The sequence below is a fragment of the Plectropomus leopardus genome, chromosome 11 (assembly GCF_026936395.1).
Source record: "Plectropomus leopardus strain MGB_pleo_1.0 chromosome 11, ASM2693639v1, whole genome shotgun sequence".
NCBI classification, from domain to species: Eukaryota; Metazoa; Chordata; class Actinopteri; order Perciformes; family Serranidae; genus Plectropomus; species Plectropomus leopardus.
In genome coordinates, this window is record NC_142186.1 from 4,088,102 (window position 1) to 4,110,985 (window position 22,884).

The 22,884-nt window shown below is 38.4% G+C and overlaps 1 protein-coding gene across 1 annotated transcript in view; it reads right to left on the reverse strand.

Annotated features, from left to right (window-relative positions):
* tsnare1 (T-SNARE Domain Containing 1) overlaps positions 1-22,884 on the reverse strand; it is a 201,540-nt gene that overhangs the window by 147,529 nt on the left and 31,127 nt on the right. Inside the window, exon 2 of the mRNA XM_042490496.2 lies at positions 4,367-4,488. Within this exon, the coding sequence (XP_042346430.1) occupies positions 4,367-4,451 (85 nt within the window). The 5' untranslated portion in view covers positions 4,452-4,488. The remainder of the gene's footprint in view (positions 1-4,366; positions 4,489-22,884) is intronic.

Here is a 22,884-nt window from a genome sequence, read left to right on the forward strand (position 1 = left end):
TCGGCCCACAATAGAGGAGACTGGGAGAGAGGAGCTGACTGTCAGACTGAGTGAAAGAGAGTATTTCAGGGCACACATATGAGTACAGTATGCTGGAGTCCAGAGACAAAAAGCATATGTGATGTTTATTTTCTCTCTCTGACACATCCTCCCTTCCTCTGTCGCTGTGTATTTGGATTGCAGCATAATGACTTGTGCCAGCGACTCCCCTCCAGTGTCAGACATGATTGGTATGAACATACTTTCTGTATACACAGTTATGAATGCACAGTACAAAGCAAACAGATATAGACATGACATAGCGCTGACTGGCCAAATAGGGAACATCGGAAGGAAAAAAAAAAAAAGCCCCGAAGCCTTTTACATACAGCTCAATGCTAAATGTTCTGCTCTGTAATCTGAGCTTTTTCATGAGCTGACTGAGGCTGTGATTGCCTGAAACACACTGCTGCTCAAACACTCTCAGCAAATACTTCAGTGGTAAACAATAAAAATCAACATGTTCATGAAGTTTGACGTATTTAACTCTGGTAATTTTACCTTGATTCAAGCTGGATGATACTTTAGGTTACAAAAAACGTTAGCAATGACCAAATTAGTATTTTCATTAAATGTTTTCCATGGTACTGAGAATAATTATGAAACATAATTTGAATCATACTGACTAAACTAAAAAGAAATCAGGTTTGAAGTGAAATATTGCTGTGCGCGCATTTGAATTTCTATTTATTTAAAAAGTTAAAAAAAACACCGTCAGGGCCCTCTGTTTTTTAACAAACTCAATAGTTTACAACAACACTAGCAGCGGACCATGTTTCTGCAAACCATGAATTTGTTACATCTACACATTTCAGACATTTCATATCAATGTTTCTAAAATGACGCAGTATATGAGTTGACTTTGTCATCTGGTGGTGGAGGATAGTGGATGCCTTGTCACCTAGATGAGACAGCTGTAAAGCTACAGACCATTGCAGACCAACAAAGAACAAATTTGGCTGTGTTAACCCTACGAATCACTGGCTTTCCAGCGGCTTGTTAGGCCCCAGCTTGGGTGTTTGTTTAGTAACTGACTGTTTGTTGAGCATTTTAGCCATGGGTGTCTTTAAGCTACACATTGCTGTTTTTTTTCAGTGGTGTTTCTAGCACATGACATGGGTGTTTTTTGCGACATGTGGCTGTTTTGTCAATGGCAAAGCATGAGGCGAGGGTTTCTTTTTGTGACTGTTTACTGTTTTTCCAGTGGCTTTTTAGCCACCAAATGAGGATGTATTTGGTTAACTCCATCATTGTTTTTTCAACAGCTGTTTAAACACCAGACAGGTATTGCAGCTTAGTACAATCAAAGCTTGTAAACTCTATTTCTTCAGTTTACATAGTGTAGAAATGAGTCAGATTTGTGATGAAAATCTCCACCAGCACTTTATGCATTCAATTTCTGTACAGCTTCTAACCTTTTTATTTTTTTATTTATTTTTTTAAACACAGAGAAAAGGTAAAAAAAAAAAAAAAAATAGCAAGGTAAAGAGCATATGTTTCCCTTACCCTGGTAGAGACTTAAGCTAACAGGAGCTAATGGGCCGATAATGTCTGCTGGTATTGATTGTTTGGTGTCACATTTGCCATATTAACTTGAGCCAATCATATGTCTAAGTTTTGTGTCTGTGTACTTGTCTTGGAGTCTCTTTGCAATTTAGATCTCAAAATTACTTCTGTCTCAAACACAATATGACATTGTCATATTAGTATTTGTTTGCCCAAAATATATAATGACCAATGAAACATATACCAGACAGTGCAGTGTATATAAAAAACATGTTATTTCATTAAACTTTATTACGACATCCTTCAAAGGGCTGTGTAAGCCTCAAAGAATTGGCTCTAAAAGCCATAAATTATTCTGCTCTATGATCAGCAGACAGCCTTTGAAATGATTTGGAAAGCATGTAGTGAATTATTTTTTAGTATTTTGAGGTGAGGTGGCCATTGTGTGTCATTTCAGTGATTTTATGAGTTTTCAGTACCAGAAAATGATGGGATTTTTAAGTTTCTCATTAAAGCACATGTATTCTTAAGATGTACAAATGGCTCTTTGTCCTGCCCGCAACATAAAACATTGGTTCATTGTCCTTGCAATCTATTCAACTCGAACTCTATGTGCACTGAGTCTCTCTCCATCTGTCAATCTTCCTCTTCCAAACACATACACACACGCTTACACACACACCTTCAGTTTGGCTGGGAACAGGTTTTGCCTCAGGGGCTCTGTCGTGCTCCTACCCCCATTACTAGGCTAATGAAAGCAGTGAGAGGATCACATCCAATGAAGCTCCTTTTCACACCGCTTAACCCTTGTGAAAACCTGTGACCTCTGCAGAAGAGCCTGCACACACACACACACACACACACACACACACACACACACTGTAGGTAATTATATACAATGTCGAAGAAACGGGGAGTTCATACATACTATATGCATTAACAAACAGAAAACTACATCAGTGGTTTGTACAGTACTTTTATGCCTGTTTTTTTTCCCGGCTGTATTGTATTTGTATTTTTACTCATGTACATGTAGTGTTGATTGCTTGAATTATTCATTTCTTTATGAATAATAAATGTGTTGTGATGACTTGAACACCTGACTCTGATTACCTGCTTATAAGTAGGTAAGTGGGTGACTCCTGCTACAGTGTTGACATGCAACTGATATTTATAACACTTGAGTGCTGCTGGTTTTTGCTCTGAGGAGGCTTTGATGACATGAAGCTTCTGCAAAAGTTCAATACAGGAAGTTTTTCTTTGACATTTACTTTTTTTATTTTTCAACTGAAGAATGTTTAACATGTCTCACCTCAAGCCAGTCGCCAAAGAAAATGTTTACTGATGTGTACAATGACAATTTGCAATGAACCTATGTTACATTTTCACAATATTATATAGCTGTTACTTTAAAACTTTGCATCTCAAAAATGGTGAAGAACACGTTTATGCTTAAAATACCAGCTGACATTGTGGCTGAAAATGCAGTGATGTCTTGGTAAAAAACAACCACTTTTCATGTCAGTATCCCCGCTGGAGAAACAATGACGGATTGCTAGAAAACACAGACATACAGACACACAGACACACTGGAAATACATATGTGAGTCACTAAAAAGCAATTGGTTTTGTTGTTTTTTGGTCTTGAACAGTAGTCTGCAGCTCCATGGTCATGTGCCGTTAATGTTTAGGTGATGTGAGGTGATGTGATTTTGTTTTTTGATTCATCTTAACAAAAGAAATATAAAGTACGGTGTTCACCTTGATGTGATGAGGCAATAAGAGGTTACACAGCACTTACTCTTGGGTATATGTGGCCTAAAAGAAAACTCCTCTTATTTCATTCGCTTTTCTCTGACTGCATTTTTGTAATAACTCACTAAATAAGATGTGGACTCGGTACATTGAACAAGGATGATAAACTCTGCTCTTCCAAAAGCCTCAGACAGTACAACTGTCAACTTGGCAACCTTGGCAGTAATCACTATTCCCAGTACTTTGTACTGGCAAACAATTGTTTGCACTGACGATCTTGGGACTTGAAGTTGCTCAGAGATATGAATTCCTTGTCTAAATAATGCACTTCCTCAGATCTGCACTGAGCTCTTTGGACTTTCCCAGTGTGATTCGTGGCTCAGTCTAATGCATGTAGTCAAATATACGCTGTTTATACAGGCACACAGAAGGTACCAACAGTAATAACTAAGAGATAATCTAGCCAGTTCTCATTCTGAAATCGTCAAATGCGTCCGCTCTGTAAGTGCATTCAGTGTAAAAGCGTGACGCCAAATGTCAGCATCCATCTGGAATGTAGCTGGAGGGGGTCAAGTGAGAACTCGACCGGACAGAACCCGTGGCGTTGTTATTGTACGCCAGCGGACAGCCAGAGAGCACCAGGGGCTTCTACATGATACATGCAAGGGGGCTGTCCTTTAAGAACAACGTAAGATATAGAGACAGACGTAAGATAAGACGTAAGATAAGGAAAGTGAGTGTGGTTTTAATGAAGGTGTGTGTGTGTAACGGGAAATCAAAGAAGCCATCATTGATCTATTTTGTGACAAAGAAGGACATTTCCCAGTCATTCTGTCACAGTCTAACAAACCTTTGGCACTAAAATTGATTCAACTGCAGAGAATGGTAAAGAAAAATCATCTTGACATCGTCTTTTTTGTTTATGGTAATTATGCCAGTGTCTCAAATTTAAAGTGATAACCTTTTGATATTATAAAATGCTAGACATGGCGTAGGAACTTTTAAAGGGCAGCAGAAATTCCATTTTCATGAAATCATGAAGAAATCAATAATTGTCCTTACATACCTACTGGCTGGTAGCCCTGCCTCGTAGGACCTCCAAATGGGTTGCGACTGCCAAAGGAGCCTCCGTCAATGGACCCGTACGACATTGTGCCTTATGGTTTGTGGCGTGTCAGCTGCAGGCGCCTAGGGAAGGAACAAGAATCCGAAAAACAAAACACAATTTATTTCCACTTTGCTTTGCCAGTCAGAAATGAATGCACTCACAGCACTGACAGTAAGTGAAGGAAGGCACTATAATTTGGTTAGTATCTTTGTAGACACAAGCCCTGTGCAGATGAAAGCCATCTGCACAGGGCTTGTGTTTAGAGCTGGTGATGAAGGATTTACCAGGGCTCCTACCAAACAAATAACCTACTTTATACCAATCACAGCATGCAAAAACTAACTATATGAAATTGCGAATATAAAATACACCTAATGGAAACATGTCAATTTTGAAAAACACTCCCATTTATTGCAAAGGAGGTTTATGTTTGAATAAATTGGTATTTCAGGTGATTCCAAAAAGCCATATTTCACTCTTTTTTGGCTTTTCTAGGTCACATGATGCTATGGCTATGTGCTTGTCGTTAGGAACTGGCTCCCTCATGATGCAGCAGGAGCTACAAGAGGTGTTATTGCATCACATAACTCTTCAAAAGTTGAACACATTATCCGAAAGTTTTGAATCCACAATTCCTTTGTGAAATCATGGACTATCACCTCCCATTAAGACCTCATAAGTGGCCGCTGTCACATATAAGGGGCCATTATCCATTATTGCTGGCATAACACGCCTACGTCGCCTCGCCAATAGAAATAAACCTGCTAATGTTTTAAACATCCATTGCTTCTTGGAATTTTTTTGAGAGAGGAGATGCCACTTAACATCGAGGGAGAATTCATATATCATTTAATGGAAATGCAGTTATCTTACAACTGTGTTTTATTGACATTTCAAAAGTGTTGCTTAAGTTTTGTGCAAATCTTTAATGGAAACCCCGTCACTCATAGTTGAAAAGGTTGCATTTGTTTTGTGATTGTTATTATTTTCTAATTGCCTATTTGATATGAGGAGCAGCTGGCCCCCAAGTATTTTCACATTATATATTCTGTCCTCCCATTCACCTATGGTTTACATATCTCCTGGGCTTCCTGGTTTTGCAGCAGATTCATTGTACGGTTGCGTCTTTGCTGCCACTGGGCTCATGCAAAGAAAAGCTTGAATAAATCCAAAGTATTCTACCTGCAAAAGACAGAGGAGCATGCAGAAAGCCTTGTAGAACATTTAGCAGCTAAAGAGACACATTTTGGTGGAGATCATATCAGAGAGACAACTTCTCAACTTCTCAGAACACAACTCCAAATGTTGCTCCTGATGTCGCTCAGTATCTGCAGGGTGTGCAAGAAAGTAATTGTTTGCTAACACATGAGCTTTAAAGGTTCTGCACACCTTTGCAGGTGTTTTCAATCATCCTGCCTGAGCACTTATGTCGGTTGAGAGGTGAGGTTGCAGTGGGAGGCTACACTGGGGATAACGGGACATCGTTTCACTCTGTTAACTAGAAAGAGTAATACATTTTTAATTTGTCCTAACAAGTGCAACAACACTAACAGGGCAGTGAGGGAGAGGTCACAGCAGCCCAGCCTTTACACACCCACACAGCCCACAGAATACAGCTAATCTGCCAGGAGTGAAATCACATGTGTGGGTGTAACATGGATGTGCAGGGCTTATTATAAGCAACAGATATGGTGGTAGTGTATCTGTAAGCTGCCCTGCTACTCGAACGTGGCTTAAGAAATGTAGGCTGATATGCCATCACCAGGCTTAAATAATCCTGTTTACCGTGGCGCCCTCACATGTTTTTCATTGGCGTGGCCAGATGGGGCCACTGAAAAACTTGGGACGGGACACTGAGACCAAAAGAACTGAATTGAATAACTTTATTTAATTTTGAATTAATGCTATTTGTCACCATTTACATTTAATTATGGGTTTCACAAATACTTAACCAATCAAAGGTGTTTGTGACTAAATCTAATGACTTCATTGGACCTGGAACTGGAACTGTTGACGGTGAAGTGCCGTAATAGAGCTCCTCTGTGCCATAGTGTTGAGAGAGCAGTTGCTCATGTAAAATGGATTTTACGCACCATCCACCAAAGACTCATATCATTGACACTTTTCCTTTTTTTAGCATCAGCTACACTGTTTAAAACTTGAGGGATGTGTGTTCTCATAAATAAACCTGTTCACTGATTTATGTTCATTTTGTTCATTTTCATTGGAGCTGATAGTAAACGGGGATTAGGCAATTTAGTTAGACTTCTAGAGACCAGCTGATTATCTGAAAAATACAGTGTAGTCTTTACTCAAAAAGCCATGAGGCTAATGATGCTAATGGCCACCACCCTGCTGCGCTATCTGAAATTAATATGCAACATCCAGTACTGATTGTCCGTCACCGCAACCTCCGCCCGCTCTCTTCCTGGCAAATCCTAGCTGCAGGGGGTTAGATCACAGGGTCCACTAGCTCAACACGTTCTCATTGCAAGTTGGCACACATATTGCAGTGGACTTTCGTGTATACAAATTACTCTTTAGGTATCTTTCTGCGTCCGCCGTTGATGTCCCACTACCGTGATATCAACACAAGCACATTATGGGATTATACTGCACTTGGTTATGTTTCGGCAACAAACACATGGCACCCAATGCCAGGACATCAACAAATGCTGCCACGGAAGGTTAGGATTAGGGGGAGGAGGAACATAAAAAGGTATAGAAAAAAACCCCCATCACATTCAGACGGGAAGCAAACACCAGACTCTACATAAAAGTCTGGGGTTTGTTGGATCCATCGACCGCCCCTTCCACCTGCCCTTGAGGTGTCCCGTTCTCCTTATTGTTATCAGCAGCATTCCAACTTAAAGCCGTCCTGCCGTGTTTCATTCCGTCATGACAGGTTTCTGTCCAGCCACATTCTCAAGTGATGCCGCCTGTTTACGTATCAGTGCGAACACGGCAGGAGCCGTCTGGACATTCACCGAGGTATCATAACATCGCGACTAGTTCTGTCTGGCCACATTTTCATCAACACCATCCAGCGGCAGTTCAAGGTGGCTTTTGGCTTTGGGATCGTACACCGAAAGCACTATAAAAGCTACTGTATGTGATGACTTCAGAATGAAAACAGGCTGGTATTTCTGGTCTCATTTGTGATCTGATTAACAGAGAGACAGATTTGGGCTCAGTGACAGGAAAAACTGAGTGCACACATAGCTGCAATAAACTCTGTAACCTGTAAGTTGATTATAACGTATTGTACACTGCAGGCACTGCCTTAGATGTGGCCGCTCTACTAAATGACGGACTAAAGATGTATCTCGATATTTGCTGGTGAAAAAAATTGTGCCATTTGAGCTTGAGTTTGGTAAAATATTAATAATATCATGACATATGCAAGTATTTAACCATATATAAAGACCCACACCAAATTTGATGGATTTAATTATCTAGAAAAACACACAAGGTTTTTTTTTGTGTTTCATGAAAAGTAGCCATTTTGGATGTATGAGGTTTTCAACCCATCAGCGACAATATACAGCTGTAACTTGAAGGAGTGATTGTAATGAACAAAGCATTTACTGGGAGCTTATGTCTCATGCCTGAAAACACCACACAGATGCCTCAAAGTATTCTTTATTATTTTCGCAAGTGTGACTAGTGATTGTGCCTCCCACGCCTGCCTTAGCAGCATCATCGCTTATTTATTCTCACCCAGCTAACACGGCTGTTTGAGGGCAGTTCCAGGACTGATTTGTTAATCAAAAATGACGTTATCTCATGACTGATCACTCTTATTTTGAAATGAAAGCAAAATGTGTAGAGTTTAAAAAATGTGCCTGATTGCATCCTGTGTGGACAGATGGCGGACTGAATCTGCCGCCTTTACTCTACTACCACGCTGCTCACGCTACATGTCCTGCGTGGACGGTGTTAGGGCTGCTACGGGGGCATAAACTTTTAGTAAATTCAAAGGGTTGAGCCAAGTCTGAGTCAGACATGACGAATACATCAGAAATAATATCAAGGTCTTACAATCTAACACATATTTGTAGCTGTGCGAGGGCTTTGTTATGTACTCTGTGTGTGTGGGTGTCAGCAGAAGAAAGGAGCTGGAACCTTAGGAGGCATGAGGCATGCAGGAGCCAGAGTAACCAGTGCATATTTCAGAGTAAGCCTCTTTAGGATGTTAACCCATAACCCACTTACATGAGGAGAGGAGAGGAGGATTCAGAATCCTCATCTGAATACTGCTGCAAAGGTCAAATCATCATGTGAACATGTGTTTCACCCGCGGCCAGAGACACACAGATGAAACTCTAATCAACAAACCCCTCTCAGCGCTTCAGCATCTCTATCAAAGGTCAGAATATGATACTGGTCAAGCAGCCAATGCTCTTTCCCCACCGTGAAAGACAAGCATTCAGACAAGCAGGAGAATGTGATTACACTCACGAGTCATTGTGCAGCTCATTGTTGTGCTTGAAGCCAGTGAATCCGGCCTATAGGACCGGCATTATGGGCACGAAGCGGGACAGAGGAGCAGCCAGAGATTCAGCGTCCAACAGATTCACTGGGCCACGAGAACGTTTAATCCGATTAATTTTTATAGAGGAGGGAGATTAATTACTTTTGGCAGTCCATAAACAATCTTTGCTCTGCTCAACTTCAAGCCCAGTGACTGCGCCGCACATCCTTTTCAAGTGTGAATATGAGATGCACACCCATGGATGCACAACTCTGCACACACACACACACACAAACACATTTGGATAACCTTACCCTTCACCACTAGAATTATACATTCCCTGCTTGTTCACTTAGTTGCTCATGCAAGTGAAAACTAAGGTCATTAGGGGCGACGGAAGATTTAAAAAACATTAAAAATAGGTAGATTGCTGTGCCATTACTCATGCACATGATGACATCATTCCTGTTGATGTCATCAGAGCTTGCCCGTCCTCTGAATCACAGCTGTCTGTCAAAACATCATCACCGCGATTGCAACTGATGGTTCTCCAGGTGTGCTTGGGAGAGTGCCACTTCGTAGTCATAGCCCTGTGTTGAGTGGTTCAATCATTTTTACTCTTAACCAGCTCTCAATATATAACATATCTAAGTAAACATAATATATTTATGTTTGTTTGTTTTTTTTCTAACACACCTCCATGTTTTCCTTAGCAATTTTGAGTTCATTCTCATGTCAACCACTAAATCCAGATTTCTTAGTCATCTGTTCAAGGTCAACACATAAAAGAAATTGCCACATATTCTATTTTATTTGATAAAATGTAAATACAATGAGGGCTTAAAACTAGGGCTGGGGCGACGCATTGGCTTCTCTTTCAAAACAAAAACTATCTGTCTGTGTCTCTGTCTCTGCTGATACAATTCATTTTATTTTGAAACATTTACAGGATGGGGTCATCAGCTGTGCAGGAGCTTGTATAACTTCATAAATGAGTGGAATATGTGCTTAAAAATATGAAAATACAGCACTAATATCAGCAGGCAGCGATATGCCTTAAGGCCCAGTTAAGGCTGGACTATTTTGATGCAGGAAGAGTGTTATTCAAATTGCACTAATTTAACTTAAGATGTTTTGTTGGACTGCTAGATTTGAGGTTTGTTACTGTAACAAAGAGTGACTGTTTTGTTAAGTGAATTTTACATTGTTTTATTTATTTTGCTGTTGGATTGCTAAATGTAGATTGCACTACATTCCTTTTACTTTAGTGGAACAAGCTCTTGCATTAATTATATTTTGGAGAGACTTTACATCAGACAGTAAAACACAGATTACCAGTTAACACTGGGCTATTTTTTGTTGGGGAATAATGCCCTGCAGTGTATGATAAGTTTTAAAATGTAATTTTTGGTAAATTTGTTGTTATATTAATCAAGTAACAAAACAATAATAGTTAGATCAATAAAAGAAAAAATAATCTGGAGATTAATTGATAAAAAAATAATCATTAGGTGCAGCCCTACTTAAAACACAATGAAATAAAACACACTGGAGGAATAAAGTGAAATTCATTAAAACCAGGGGCGTGTCGAGTGTTTGAGGATGTTGGGGACTTAGCCTTTGAAGACTTTTTTTTTTCCCTATATTTGGGTAGTTTTTACAAAATTTTTGCTGTTTTTTTTTGGTGAGGGGCTAGGATGTCTTTTTTTTAACTATTGGTTATTACTATAGATACCTAAATATGAACAACTTGCTGTATTTGGTTGAACTCACTGTTTTGTTTGAGTTGCAGGCTGAGGCTAAACTGATTTTACCGATTGTTGCGTCAAAAAAAAAAAAAAAAAAACGAAAACAAAGTTCAAATCAATGGGGTAATAAACAAGTTCATGAAACAATAAAACAAAGATTTAACCAAAAAAAAAGCAGCTTGAGACCATTTCCTTTTGGCCTTTTCCCTGCTGCACTAATGTGACACACCTGCCATTGATGAGAGGATCTTAAGATGCCAGAGCAGGTGATGCATTCAAGTGACTCAAAAAAAATTGGAAATTATAAGGACTTACTAGAAATGGCTTTCACACAGGTCTAAATTCAATAATGGATGTGTGTGGAAATCATCATAGGAATGCAAAAATCAACTGATGGATATATGATGTTGGCAATAGCAATAATACGCTGAATGTGCTATCCCCAAAACTATGCTAAATGTGTATGAAGCAGCAGGCCAACCAGTTTCAGTGTGCGGTGTGGCTGCAGCTGTTTGGTGCTCATCTTAAACTGTATCAGCATGTCTGTTTACATGTTTCCCTCTGACGGCCATCGTTTATGACTGCTGTACACCTGAAAAAACCTAGCTCAAAAAGCGTGCTGCATTACTATGACAACCAGCATCTGTAAGCTGTTATGCAGGGGCTAAACTATATCATAAAAGAGTTTTAATACAGTGATTTTGATATGTAGTGCTTATTTACTATGTTTCCATGTGATTAAAAACTGCTCAGGCAGTAAGGATTGAGATAACTAATCAAGAACAGCCCGATGAGATCAACACTTTTTTGTAGTACGAGCAATGAATACATACATTACCAACCTACATTATAATATAATCACAGTCTTTTACCTTTGAGAGCAGGGATACTCAACCTGCTTTGCTTGGGGGACAAAATGACAGGAGACAAGGGGCCAGTTGCAGCAAGCCTTATAGATGTTTAAAACATTTCTCAGATTTTAGGACATTTCTAGGATTTTAGGTTGTTTCTCAGACTTTAGGACATTTCTTGGATTTTAGGATGTTTCTAGGATTTGAAGACATTTCTCATGTTTAAGGAAGTTTCTAGGAAATTGAAACGTTTATAGGCTTTTAGGACATTTCAAGGATTTTAGGTTGTTTCTTGGATTTTAGGACTTTTCAGCGTTTTCAGGATGCTTGTGGAATTGTAGCACTTTCTGGGATTTTGGGACATCTCTAGGACTTTCAGACATTTGTAGTATTTTAGGACAATTATAGGATTTAAGGACATTTTTATTTTAAGACATTTCTGGGATTTTATGACATTTCTAAGTTTTAAGGACATTTCTGGGATTTTAGGATATTTACTAGGATTTTAGGATGATTCTAGAATTTTAGAAAGTTTCTCAGAATTCAGGACATCTCTAGAATTTACCCTACTCTACATAGGAGTATTTATTACTGCACCTATACTTACAACACCTACAACAACAATTTATCTTTATCTATAATAAACAGATCAACATGGTTCATTAATGACAATGTAGTTTATAGAAGCACACATCTGTGACAAAAGATGAGGAGGTAATAGCCCTTTATCACAATCCAGAAAAAATGGTAATCCAGCAGCCCTGCTGCTTGGAAAATATGTACTTTCTTAGAGCAATACATGCCCGTTAAAGTAATGTCACAGCACACAAAAAAGTGAACGATTTTTCTAGCATATGAAATGCCGCTGTTGGTTGGAGACAGTCCTCTCTTGTTGGGGGAAAAAGGCCCTTATGCTGGTAAACAGAGTGGAAGTGAGGTAAAGCAGTGTGCACCCCTGTGTGACACTGCAGGACACAGGAGGAGAGTGAATACAGGCCTGGCAGGGCAGAGTGACTGGATCCACAGCTACTCCCCACCTCCACTGGTTTTCATTCAGTCCCCCACTCCTTTCACAGCTGTCATTATCAGCAACACAAGGCTTAGCTTAGCCAGAGCAGGCAACTGAGCAGAAATAAGCCTACACCCTGGACACAAATGCTGCATTTATCACAAACAAGCGAGGGCCAACCTGTGGCGGGACTGTGTGTGAGCGTGTGTGTGTGTGGGAGAGTTACACTGATATGTATTTTTTGAAGGCCAGTATAAATATTTCTTGGCAAAAGTTACCATTAATGTTGTTTTTTTTAGTACTGTAATATTCAACCCTCTTCTAGTCAAAACAAATTCAAATGTGCAGTGTTTCCAATGGCCTTAATTATGGCCTTGAAAGTTAAAGTGCAATTGTAGTGGAACTCTCACTTATTAATGAAATGTGATGATTTGAGAGCTGTTTTGAATATTTTCAGCATTTTTCAATTTGTTAATGTGAATAAACATCAAGTTTATTGTGTGCACACCAGAAACTTAAAAAAGCATATGCTCCTTATATGTGTTTAACATATAAGTAGCATATGCTTGACCGGGCTGAGTGATATGGCTTGTAAATGCTGTTGCAATATTTTAAGTATATATCACAATACACAATAGAAATCTTCATATATATATATATATTATTTCCCTCTAAATGACTGTACAACTAAAATACTGAACTACTATATAACAAAAGTTTGAAAGAGTACTGTTATAATACATTTTAACAAATTTCTTTTACAATAAAATTAAATGAAGTTATTTTATAACAAAGTTAAATAAGGTACCTGTGTAACAAATTAAATAGGTGCTGTTATATAAAGTAAAATAAAGTATTTATATCATAATGAAGTTAAAGAACTTAATATAAACATAAACAAAGTTAAACAAGGTACTGTTGTCATACAGTTAAATAAAATAGTACTGTTATAGTAAACTTTTATAACAAACTTGAATAAAGTACTTTTATAACAATGCTAGATAAGTATTTTCATAACAATGCTGAATAGGGAACTTTGATATAAAGTTAAATAAAGCAGTAGTGTTATAAGAAAGCTAAATAAAGTACTTACATAAATTAAGTTAAATAGGATACTATAAGAATAGAGTAATAAAGTCATACTGTTATAAAAAAAAAAGAAAGAAAGAATGAACTTTTATAACAAAGTTAAATGAAGTACTTTTTTTATGACAAAGCTCAATAAGTACCATTATAATAAATTTAAATAAAGAAGTACTGTTATAATCGTCTCCCGTCTCCTTTAGAGCCAGAAGAGTATAACATTGCAGCAGCTCAGTTAAACGTGAAGATGTATTCACTGTGAGCGAGAAACAAACAAACAAACAGTACATTAATAAAATATATTCAAATATATTAATAAAATGAAAATCAATTTATCACTCACCCCTCATCTTAAGGTGCATGTTTTAGTTTATTTATTGCTATAAATGACCTATTAATGACTCCACAACAAACTGTGGGATTTAGATTATTAGCATCCTTACTGCCAGCTGACGGTTTCTGTACATTTCATTGTACTGTAAAAATCAGCTTGCAGGTGCTTCTGTTTCTGAATAATTACCAACACAGGAAATGTCTGGAGAATATTTTGGTTTCTTTCAAGAGGCTTCCTGCAGAGGACTGAGAAATCGTGTTCTAATTACAGTGACAAAAGAACAGTTGGCGCGTTGATAAGTGCCCCTGATTTATTTGAGTTTCAAAGAAAGCCTTGAAAGTATACTTAGATAGCAAATGGACAGGGTCATGTTGTGTCAAGTTTATCCAATTATTTTGCAGCTCTCTCAAGTGAAATATTCTAGGAAATAACTGCTTCTTATGTGCTTCACAAACCTGACCTCTTCCATCTTCATATAATATGATGTGTTTTGGTTTTTTTTTTTTTTAGAAATCGTTCACTAGCTTTTTCTGTGATAAGTGCATAATTACATGGACCAGAAAATTTCCTGCTAACCTAAATTTACCCAAAATAATATGAAAAGTATGGGCAGTGTGCCAACTACAGGGGAGCCAGGAGGAGTTTGGCTCCTCTTAATATGACATCAGCTCTCCTGAAAACATGATTTGTGAAATGGGGGTGCCTCTAAAATATGTTTTTTGCCATGCATTTCTATTTTTACGTATCTTTATCATCGTGGATCATGCATAAATTCAACTGATTATTGATGTATGCTGGTTTGTTGATATGTGACCCTAACATTTAATGTATTGTATGTATTGTATAGAGAAATGATTTTGCTTGTCTGAATGTGACGTGTAACTTTGTAGGCAGCCTGGTGTTCTCTGTTTTTGATTTATTGCTCATATGTTTGTATTTGTAGGCAGTTTTGCTACTACACCCACTATAGTGAAGTACACAATATAGTAGATCATACTACAAGGTATACTGTACCCTGCTGTAGTTGGCCATGTTGTATCATGATCATTAATGATTATTATGTATCAGATGTGCTGACATAAAGTTGATGCTACATGCTTGCAGCTATGAGTGTGTCTTAGCAACAAGAGCCAGAATCGGAAATGATAAAGGAAATTGCATAAATTTTAAGGGGCCCTATGAAAAAGTCAGAGCATATGAGTTGTCTGAACTCAGCGGCAAATCACTACGCTGAAAATGAAGCCAATGCGGATATGCCAAAAACTGCAGTTCATCGAATGGCGACTTGAGGCTGGCTCCAACATCGAGTCAATCCCCATAGATCCCCGTGATAAAATGCCCAACTTTACAGCAAAAAGTAACATGTTTACAGCCTGGTGCAAAGTGTTTTGGTGTCTATAGCTAATTTCAACCATCATGACAACTGTATGGGGGATGAATTTTTTAAAAACCCACCCGCTGGGGCACCTGGTGGCTTGGTGGATAAAGCAGGCGCCCCATGTATGGAGGCTTTGTTCTCACCCGGCCCTTTACTGCACGTCGCCCCCTCTCTCTCTCCCCCATTCACACTTCAGCTTTCCTTTCAACTAAAGGCACAATAGCCCAAAAAAATAATCTAAAAAAACCCCAAAAAACCTGTTTACAGTTTATTAAAGCCCAAGTGACAAGGGACTGAATTAATAATAATAATAATATTGACCTGGATTTTCTGGACATAACAACTGTCTGTCTCTAGCAATAGCCTGATGAGACATTTAGGTAGCCTAACATTAGTAAATTGTAGCTACAGAAAATAGCATGGGTTACAGGTTATGTTTTTTGTATTATTTCATTGTTTTAACACACAGTTATTCTCCTTCCATACTTTAAATTAATTGAATTTTTTCAGTAAAGTTGGAAAAAAAATGAAATATTCAATATTTCTCACAGATTGGACACTTTACAGCTGGCAGAACCACCATGCACAAGTCAAACAAGTTATATTCTGATGAATTTGGGACGTCTGAATGGACATCTTATCTGATTATTTAGTATGTTAACAGTTAAATTGGAATCTCTCATAAAAATTATTTCAATCAGACTGAAGCAACACTGTCCATATTAACACAGCCGCTGACGGACTGGTTGTTACTTTAGGTTATATGTAATTTGTTTACGGGTGCATCAAAGGTCTGTATGTGATTTTGTAAAGATGGCGACATGACTTAAATTAGGTTGGTAAATTATTCATAATGTCAATTTTGGTAAATTTATGGTTTATTGCCCAGCTGTATTACAAAACATATTGACATGAACTGGAACTAATGAAGTCTTGGGAGGTAGAAAATCAATCTTAGCATGCACACTCCCACTTGGGTCCTTTATATAAAGCAGAGTGAAGCACCATACATGTTCTTTAGCAGGGGGAACTCTGGGATATATTGTGTACACTAACTGGTCAATATGTGATATTAAATAAAAGGCCACGGTGGACCCATATATCCTTGTCTTCCTACTGTGTGTGTAATATGCATCTGAGCATGTCTACACACACCAAAAGCTCCAATGTTCGTGCGCTTATTCAAAAGGCACTGACTGAACAATGAAATGAAATTTTAAAGCAAAAGAATGACCCAAGGCTCATTTAACTGTAGCCGCATTACTGTCAGTGGTCTGGAATCGAGTCAGTGAGACATGCTGACCGTGAACACTGCGCCGCTGTTTCTTTAAGACAGGACTGACCCTAATCAGCCAGGATCCTTTTGACCAATCTGCTCATTCTGATATCCAAGACGTCCTGATTCCCAACTCTGATGGAGCCTCCCTGCCTAATTATCTCACGCGCACAATTCAATTGAGTGACTCTATCAGGTTAATGGATATATAAATGTGTTAGATATGATTCATTTACCAAGCCAGAAATGTCTGCTGGAATTATTCCATATTCCGCAGTGTGCTGTAATGGTTCTCATTTAACCCTAATGTTTATCTATAGCCTCAGGAATCGGACAGTTCTGTAATAGTGATGTGGAGAAGCAGAAATAGCCAAGAAGTTAACATCTTATGTCAAGATAGCAGAAAGTGCCAATCAGAAGAAAGCGTTGCTGCCACAACAACATATCAAAGTTAAATAACTCGAGACAATTGACAGGGCTGCACTCAAAGACCTCTAATTACTTTTTTTATATTTATGCACTTGTCTGACTGCAGTTGTCAAAAAGGAAATATACAGTCAGAAAAATAATTAAATAGACAATATATTTCAGAAAACTGAAGACATCCTTTACAAAGGGCTGATAAATTTAAAACTTGTGGCTTTATAAATGGTTAATACGCTTACTCATGCTTAACAGATTAGTTATAAAGTGGTAAAAAATGAAGGCTGCCTTCCCATGAGGCTGTTACAGCAGCATGTTAGGCTAAATGCTAAAATCAGGAATAACAGCAACATGCTCGCAATGACAACATTAATGCGTATATGTTTGGCAAGTACATTATTAACTCTTGGGGACTGTTTGGAGCATTTAACATGCTATTAATTTTTCATTTTTGACGATTTTGGCTGTGTTCATGCATATGGCACACCTTTTGGCGAGATTGTGTATTTTGTGTACATTTTTTTAAAATGTTTGATTTCGAGAAGCACATTTTGTGTGCAGGCCGATAGGAATGTGTGTAACATTAAAGCACTAAGGGTTAACCATGCTCACTATCTTAGTTTATTGTGTTAGCATGCTAACATTTGATGACTAGCCACTGATGAGATCAGTTTTGCAGGTCATGACAATATGTATTAGACATATTTCAATTTTGATGTGATGATACAGCCAACTTCCCAGAAGAAAATGTTGGCATTGTATGTTTTTTTTGCAGTCCCTGAAAATGTTTCATTTGCATGTTTCATGCGTTTTACTTCAATGTTTCAAATGTTACGTAGTACATGAGCTGACTTTGTTATCTGAAAGTGGATGGTGGATGGCCAGATGCCTGTCAAGCTGCAGACCCATGTTCTTGACCAACAAACAATTAGGATGTTTATCCCGCAGCTGATTTTCTAGCTGGTCTTAGTATAAAACATATGGTTTTTCCATTGTAAATACTTACATAAAAAGCATGTATATTAGGCAAAACCATGACCGTTCCTGAACAATAACCAAATGGTTTGGGGGTCTTAACCTAACCACATGTTATTCATAGCAGTGTTGAAATGTAAAGAAATTTAAAGTTTCAATGTATCTGCTACACATTCAAATGTAACTTATCTATGGTTTGCAGAGAAGTACAATGTCAACACTTATTCTGGCAATTCGGTTGGATGATGGTGGCAGATAAAAAGTTAACACTTTAAAAACTATGCAAATTGGCTTGCTTTCTTTAAAAAAACAGGGTCATATAAAGAAAATTATTAGAAAATAAGACAAACAACATTTGCAAGAACTGTGTTAAAAGTTCTAAGAAAATTAAAATAGAAACAAAAACCATTCGTTAATGTAGTTTGCTGAGCATTTTTCCCTGTTTTGGGATGATATCACATAATCACCCCTAGCTATTTTTTGTGGTCATTCTTTTGGTGACCTTTTACTAATTTATTGCCAAGTTTTTTGACAGACAACTTCTTGTCAGGTTGCTTATTATCTTTTTTTTCCCACGCTTTTGAAAGAATTCCAACCAATTTTCTCAGGTTTCAGAGTGCTCGTGAAAGGCATCTGAATGCAGCACAAGAAAACAAATGTCGATCTAGGTGTTAATAGGTCAAGGGATCGTCAAAGAAAATCAGATTCCTCCTCTGGGGACTATGAATGGACCCAACATTATGGAGAGCCATTCAATAGCTCCTGAGATAACTCAGTCTTGACTGAAGTGGTGTATTGACCAACATGGCTATCAACAACTACTTTGCATAATGTGCAAATCAGTGTGTCAGAGTTTTCATCAAGACATGTATTAGAAGGATTGGCAAAACACTTTTTTTTGTGGTTCAGAGTGAAATATCTTGAGATTTGGATGGATTGCCATGACGTGGTTCAGACATCCATGGCCCCCTCAGGTGGAATTGGAATAACACCAACTAAAGATGCTTTTGCCAGATGTTTATCTCCCTACAGCATTACAGTACCTTTAGCCAGCAGCTTTAATTCATTGGGTAGACAAGTGGACAATTAGGCCATTTACCATGACAAGTCTGCAGAGAATGTGGTCCATCTATTAACACCTTGTTAACATTTGCAGCTGCAGGCCTGACAGATATTGTACAACCCATTATTGTACAACCCATTATTGACATAACTCACATTTATGCCATAAATGCTGATGTGACGGCTTATTAGAAAGTGACAAAGTCATAATCCTTCCATCTATCCATCTATAACTGCAGAGTTTGTGTCTCATTAGAAAGTGATAGAAATATGAGCATTTATCGCATTCATAACTAATTATTACCAAATTGAAAGGATGAACACCAGCCACATACATTTTCAAAACCCAGGCATCTATAACAGTTATGTAAATGATCCATGAACCAAAAATAAAGCCATTAATTTTAATGTGATGATCCGCTCCCATGGTTTCTCCTACCACTGCTATGCTGATGACACTCAGCTCTTCCTCTCCTTTCCACCTGATGACAGAACGGTCTCAGCTCGGATATCAGCGTGTCTGGCTGATATCTCCACATGGATGAAGGAACGCCACCTTCAGCTAAATCTGTCTAAGACCGAACTCATGGTCTTTCCAGCTTGTCCATCTGTTCAGCGTCGGATCAGTGTCCAACTTGACTCGAGCCTACTTGTGCCCACAAACTCAGCCAGAAACCTGGGTGTCATGATTGATGACCAGCTGACCTTTAAGCTTCATGTGGCCTCAGTTTCTCGGTCTTGTCGTTATGCCCTCTACAACATCAGGAAGATCAGACCCTTCCTGACTCAACAGGCCACACAGCTTCTGGTTCAGGCTCTTGTGATCTCACGCATTGACTACTGCAACTCTCTTCTGGCAGGCCTCCCTGCATGCTCATTCAAACCTCTTCAGATGATCCAGAATGCAGCAGCACGTCTGGTCTTCAACCTGCCCAAAAGAGCACATGTCACCCCGCTGCTAATTTCTCTTCACTGGCTTCCAGTGGCAGCCAGAATGAAATTCAAAGCACTTCTCTTGGCTTACAAAACAATCACAAGAACTGCTCCAGCCTACCTGGAATCCCTGATCCAGGTCTACTCTCCTTCTCGCCCACTACGCTCTGCATGCGAAAGATGCCTGGTGCTTCCAGCCCAGCACGGCTCTAAATCTCTAGCCAGACTCTTCTCTTCTGTTGTTCCCAAATGGTGGAACAAACTTCCAAACTCTGTGCGTTCTGCTGAGTCCCTTTCTACTTTTAAGAGACAATTGAAAACGCAATTGTTCCGAGAACACCTAGGCACTTAACCTGACTCTTCTCCTCTTTGCCCTTTGGGGTAGAGTAAGTCTGATGGTCCAAAACCCAGCACCTAATGATTATCTAGCACTGACAAAGTTGTGTGATGTTGTATGTTGATTGTCATCGTAAGTAGTGATACTGAGATTGTTGAATCTCAGATGCTGAGATCGCTACTGGTTATTACTTTGGTTTCCAAAAAAAAACAAAAAAAGGGGGGCTGTGCAGCACTTCTTCTGCCACTAGACGGCAATACCTGTGACACCTGAAGCACTTTTTGCACTTACTAAGGATTTTTTCCTTAAGTCTAAATTCTTGCTTGTGTTGTACGTCGCTTTGGATAAAAGCGTCTGCTAAATGAAATTGTAGAATTGTAGAATTAATGTGTATACCCATTGCAAAGATTTTGGGGGTAGATTCAATTCCGAGCTGTCTTTGATGAGAGACATTGCTTATTTTTAACTTGTAATTCATGATTTTGATTGAATTTATAAATCAAAGCAAACAGACTGATTTATTTATGGTTGACCTTCATACTGGAGTTGTAACATTCATACGTTCTATAACCAGTAACTTCCTGTTACTGAGCAAATCATTAAATTCCTCCCCTTGAAAATCTGGATGTTAAATTTTGCCTTACTACGGGCAAATATGGAATACATTCTCAAAAACTGGCCAAGTTTCCATCCAAATATTGTGCACATTATAACCACATTTCAAGAAAATTAGAAAAGGGAAATATGAATTACCCCACCTCTTTCCACTGTTTGATTATTGGGAGTTTGCCCAGATGCTTCAAAAAGCACTGCAGAAGAAGAGGGTGAAACAAAATGACATATAATGTCTTCAGATGGTTAAAAAAAAAAAAAAAAAGTTCATCAGCCACAATTTTTTGTCTTATCAATAGAGCCGAACCTTTTCTCATTTGCTGGTGTTTTCTGGTGAACTCAGCATGAAAACTAGAAAAGTGCACTCAATAGATTTCAGATCTCCACCAGGCAGCTGCCCAAGCTAACTACATTCAATCACACAAACAATTCTTGTTATTTCAGCAGACACAGTGCAGTCCATTTTTGAAGTGTCCCAAAAGTTTGTTTGTTTGTTTTTTTCTGCAGGTACTGCATATAAAATTAATAAACAACATGATTATAAGGATAAATCTATTTTTAATAACTAAAACACAGCCACACATCTTTGATACATGTTGTTCATAACTGGACTTTAAAAGCTGTAAACCTGGACAGCTGAAAGGGCTGCACTTTATGACCACTAATTATTTTTTTTATATTCATGCAGTTGTGAGGCTGCCGTCAAACAGATCTGCATTGAGAGATCAACTGTGCATGCAAAGCTATGCAAAGAAGCATTCATTGCTGCAAGCATGTACGCCTACTCGCTTTATGTCAGCACATATGATACACATTAATGACCATCAAACCAACACAGGGGTATCAAAACCAAACACCACAGCATGATTCATGCAAAGCGCAGTATATTCTGCAGAGTCATGCATGAATCATGCATTAATAATAGCCAAAATTTTTACATGTTCCATGATGACATAAATACAAATTTGTCTTGGACTCAGATGCTGCACCTATAAATGTCTTCACTGTTACAATAAAAACTAAATACATATGAATAAAACAGCACCAGCTGTACAAAATCATACAAATAAATTGCACATGATCCAAATTGCACATACAAAATATTGCACATACTTTGCGCATGACACATATTGTTCACACCCAATGATAACACATAATGAAACTATTGCACAGTCCATGCATCCTTAACCAGCATTGGTTAAAGGTTTACTCAAAGCCCAAACGGTTCTGACCAAGTGTTACCAGGGGAGAGTCCCGAGGGAAGGTCTGATCATTTCTGACCCATCCACCACCTCAACCTGCCAAGGGACCATTCAGGACCCCTTCATTGTTTACTCCCGTCAGTGTATTGGAGTGCCATCCTTAAAATGTGTGTGATATGCGCAAACCTGGGTGCATTCATTTATTGTCAAAAAACATATGAACGGTTTGTGATAACAACCTGCAACCACAGAGTCCTTTAACAAAAAGTCATAAATGTGCAGACTGAGTATTAGGCAGATTGCTCCAGTAGTTTGCCAGGTTAGCTGCAGACAGAAAGATACACACCCACACACAAAACCAAACACATGTAGCTTTTTTGGTTTTGTGTTTGCTTATGACTACTGCTGTTGTTCAGAAACACATTGCAAATCCTTTGCAATTTTGTCAATTTGTCTTTGAGATTTTCTTTTAATAATTGTATATTTTCAGTCCAATAAAAAATGCTTTTTATTTCAAAGGCAGCATTTAATACATGCAAATAACAATACCAGTATTCCACTCTTGTATCAGATCATGAATGTATCTTCCTAAAATCCCCTGAGTGCCTCTTTGTGTGACATTTATTCCACCACCTGATAGCTACATATGAGCCACATGTTTGCTTGTAATTTGAGATTAAAGTGAAAGGATGTTTTTCCCTGTTCCACAAAGAGAACCAAGTTATGGCTGTTTTGATTGCAAGGTTTTTGATGTGCATACTCAGAGCTAGAGATGAGCC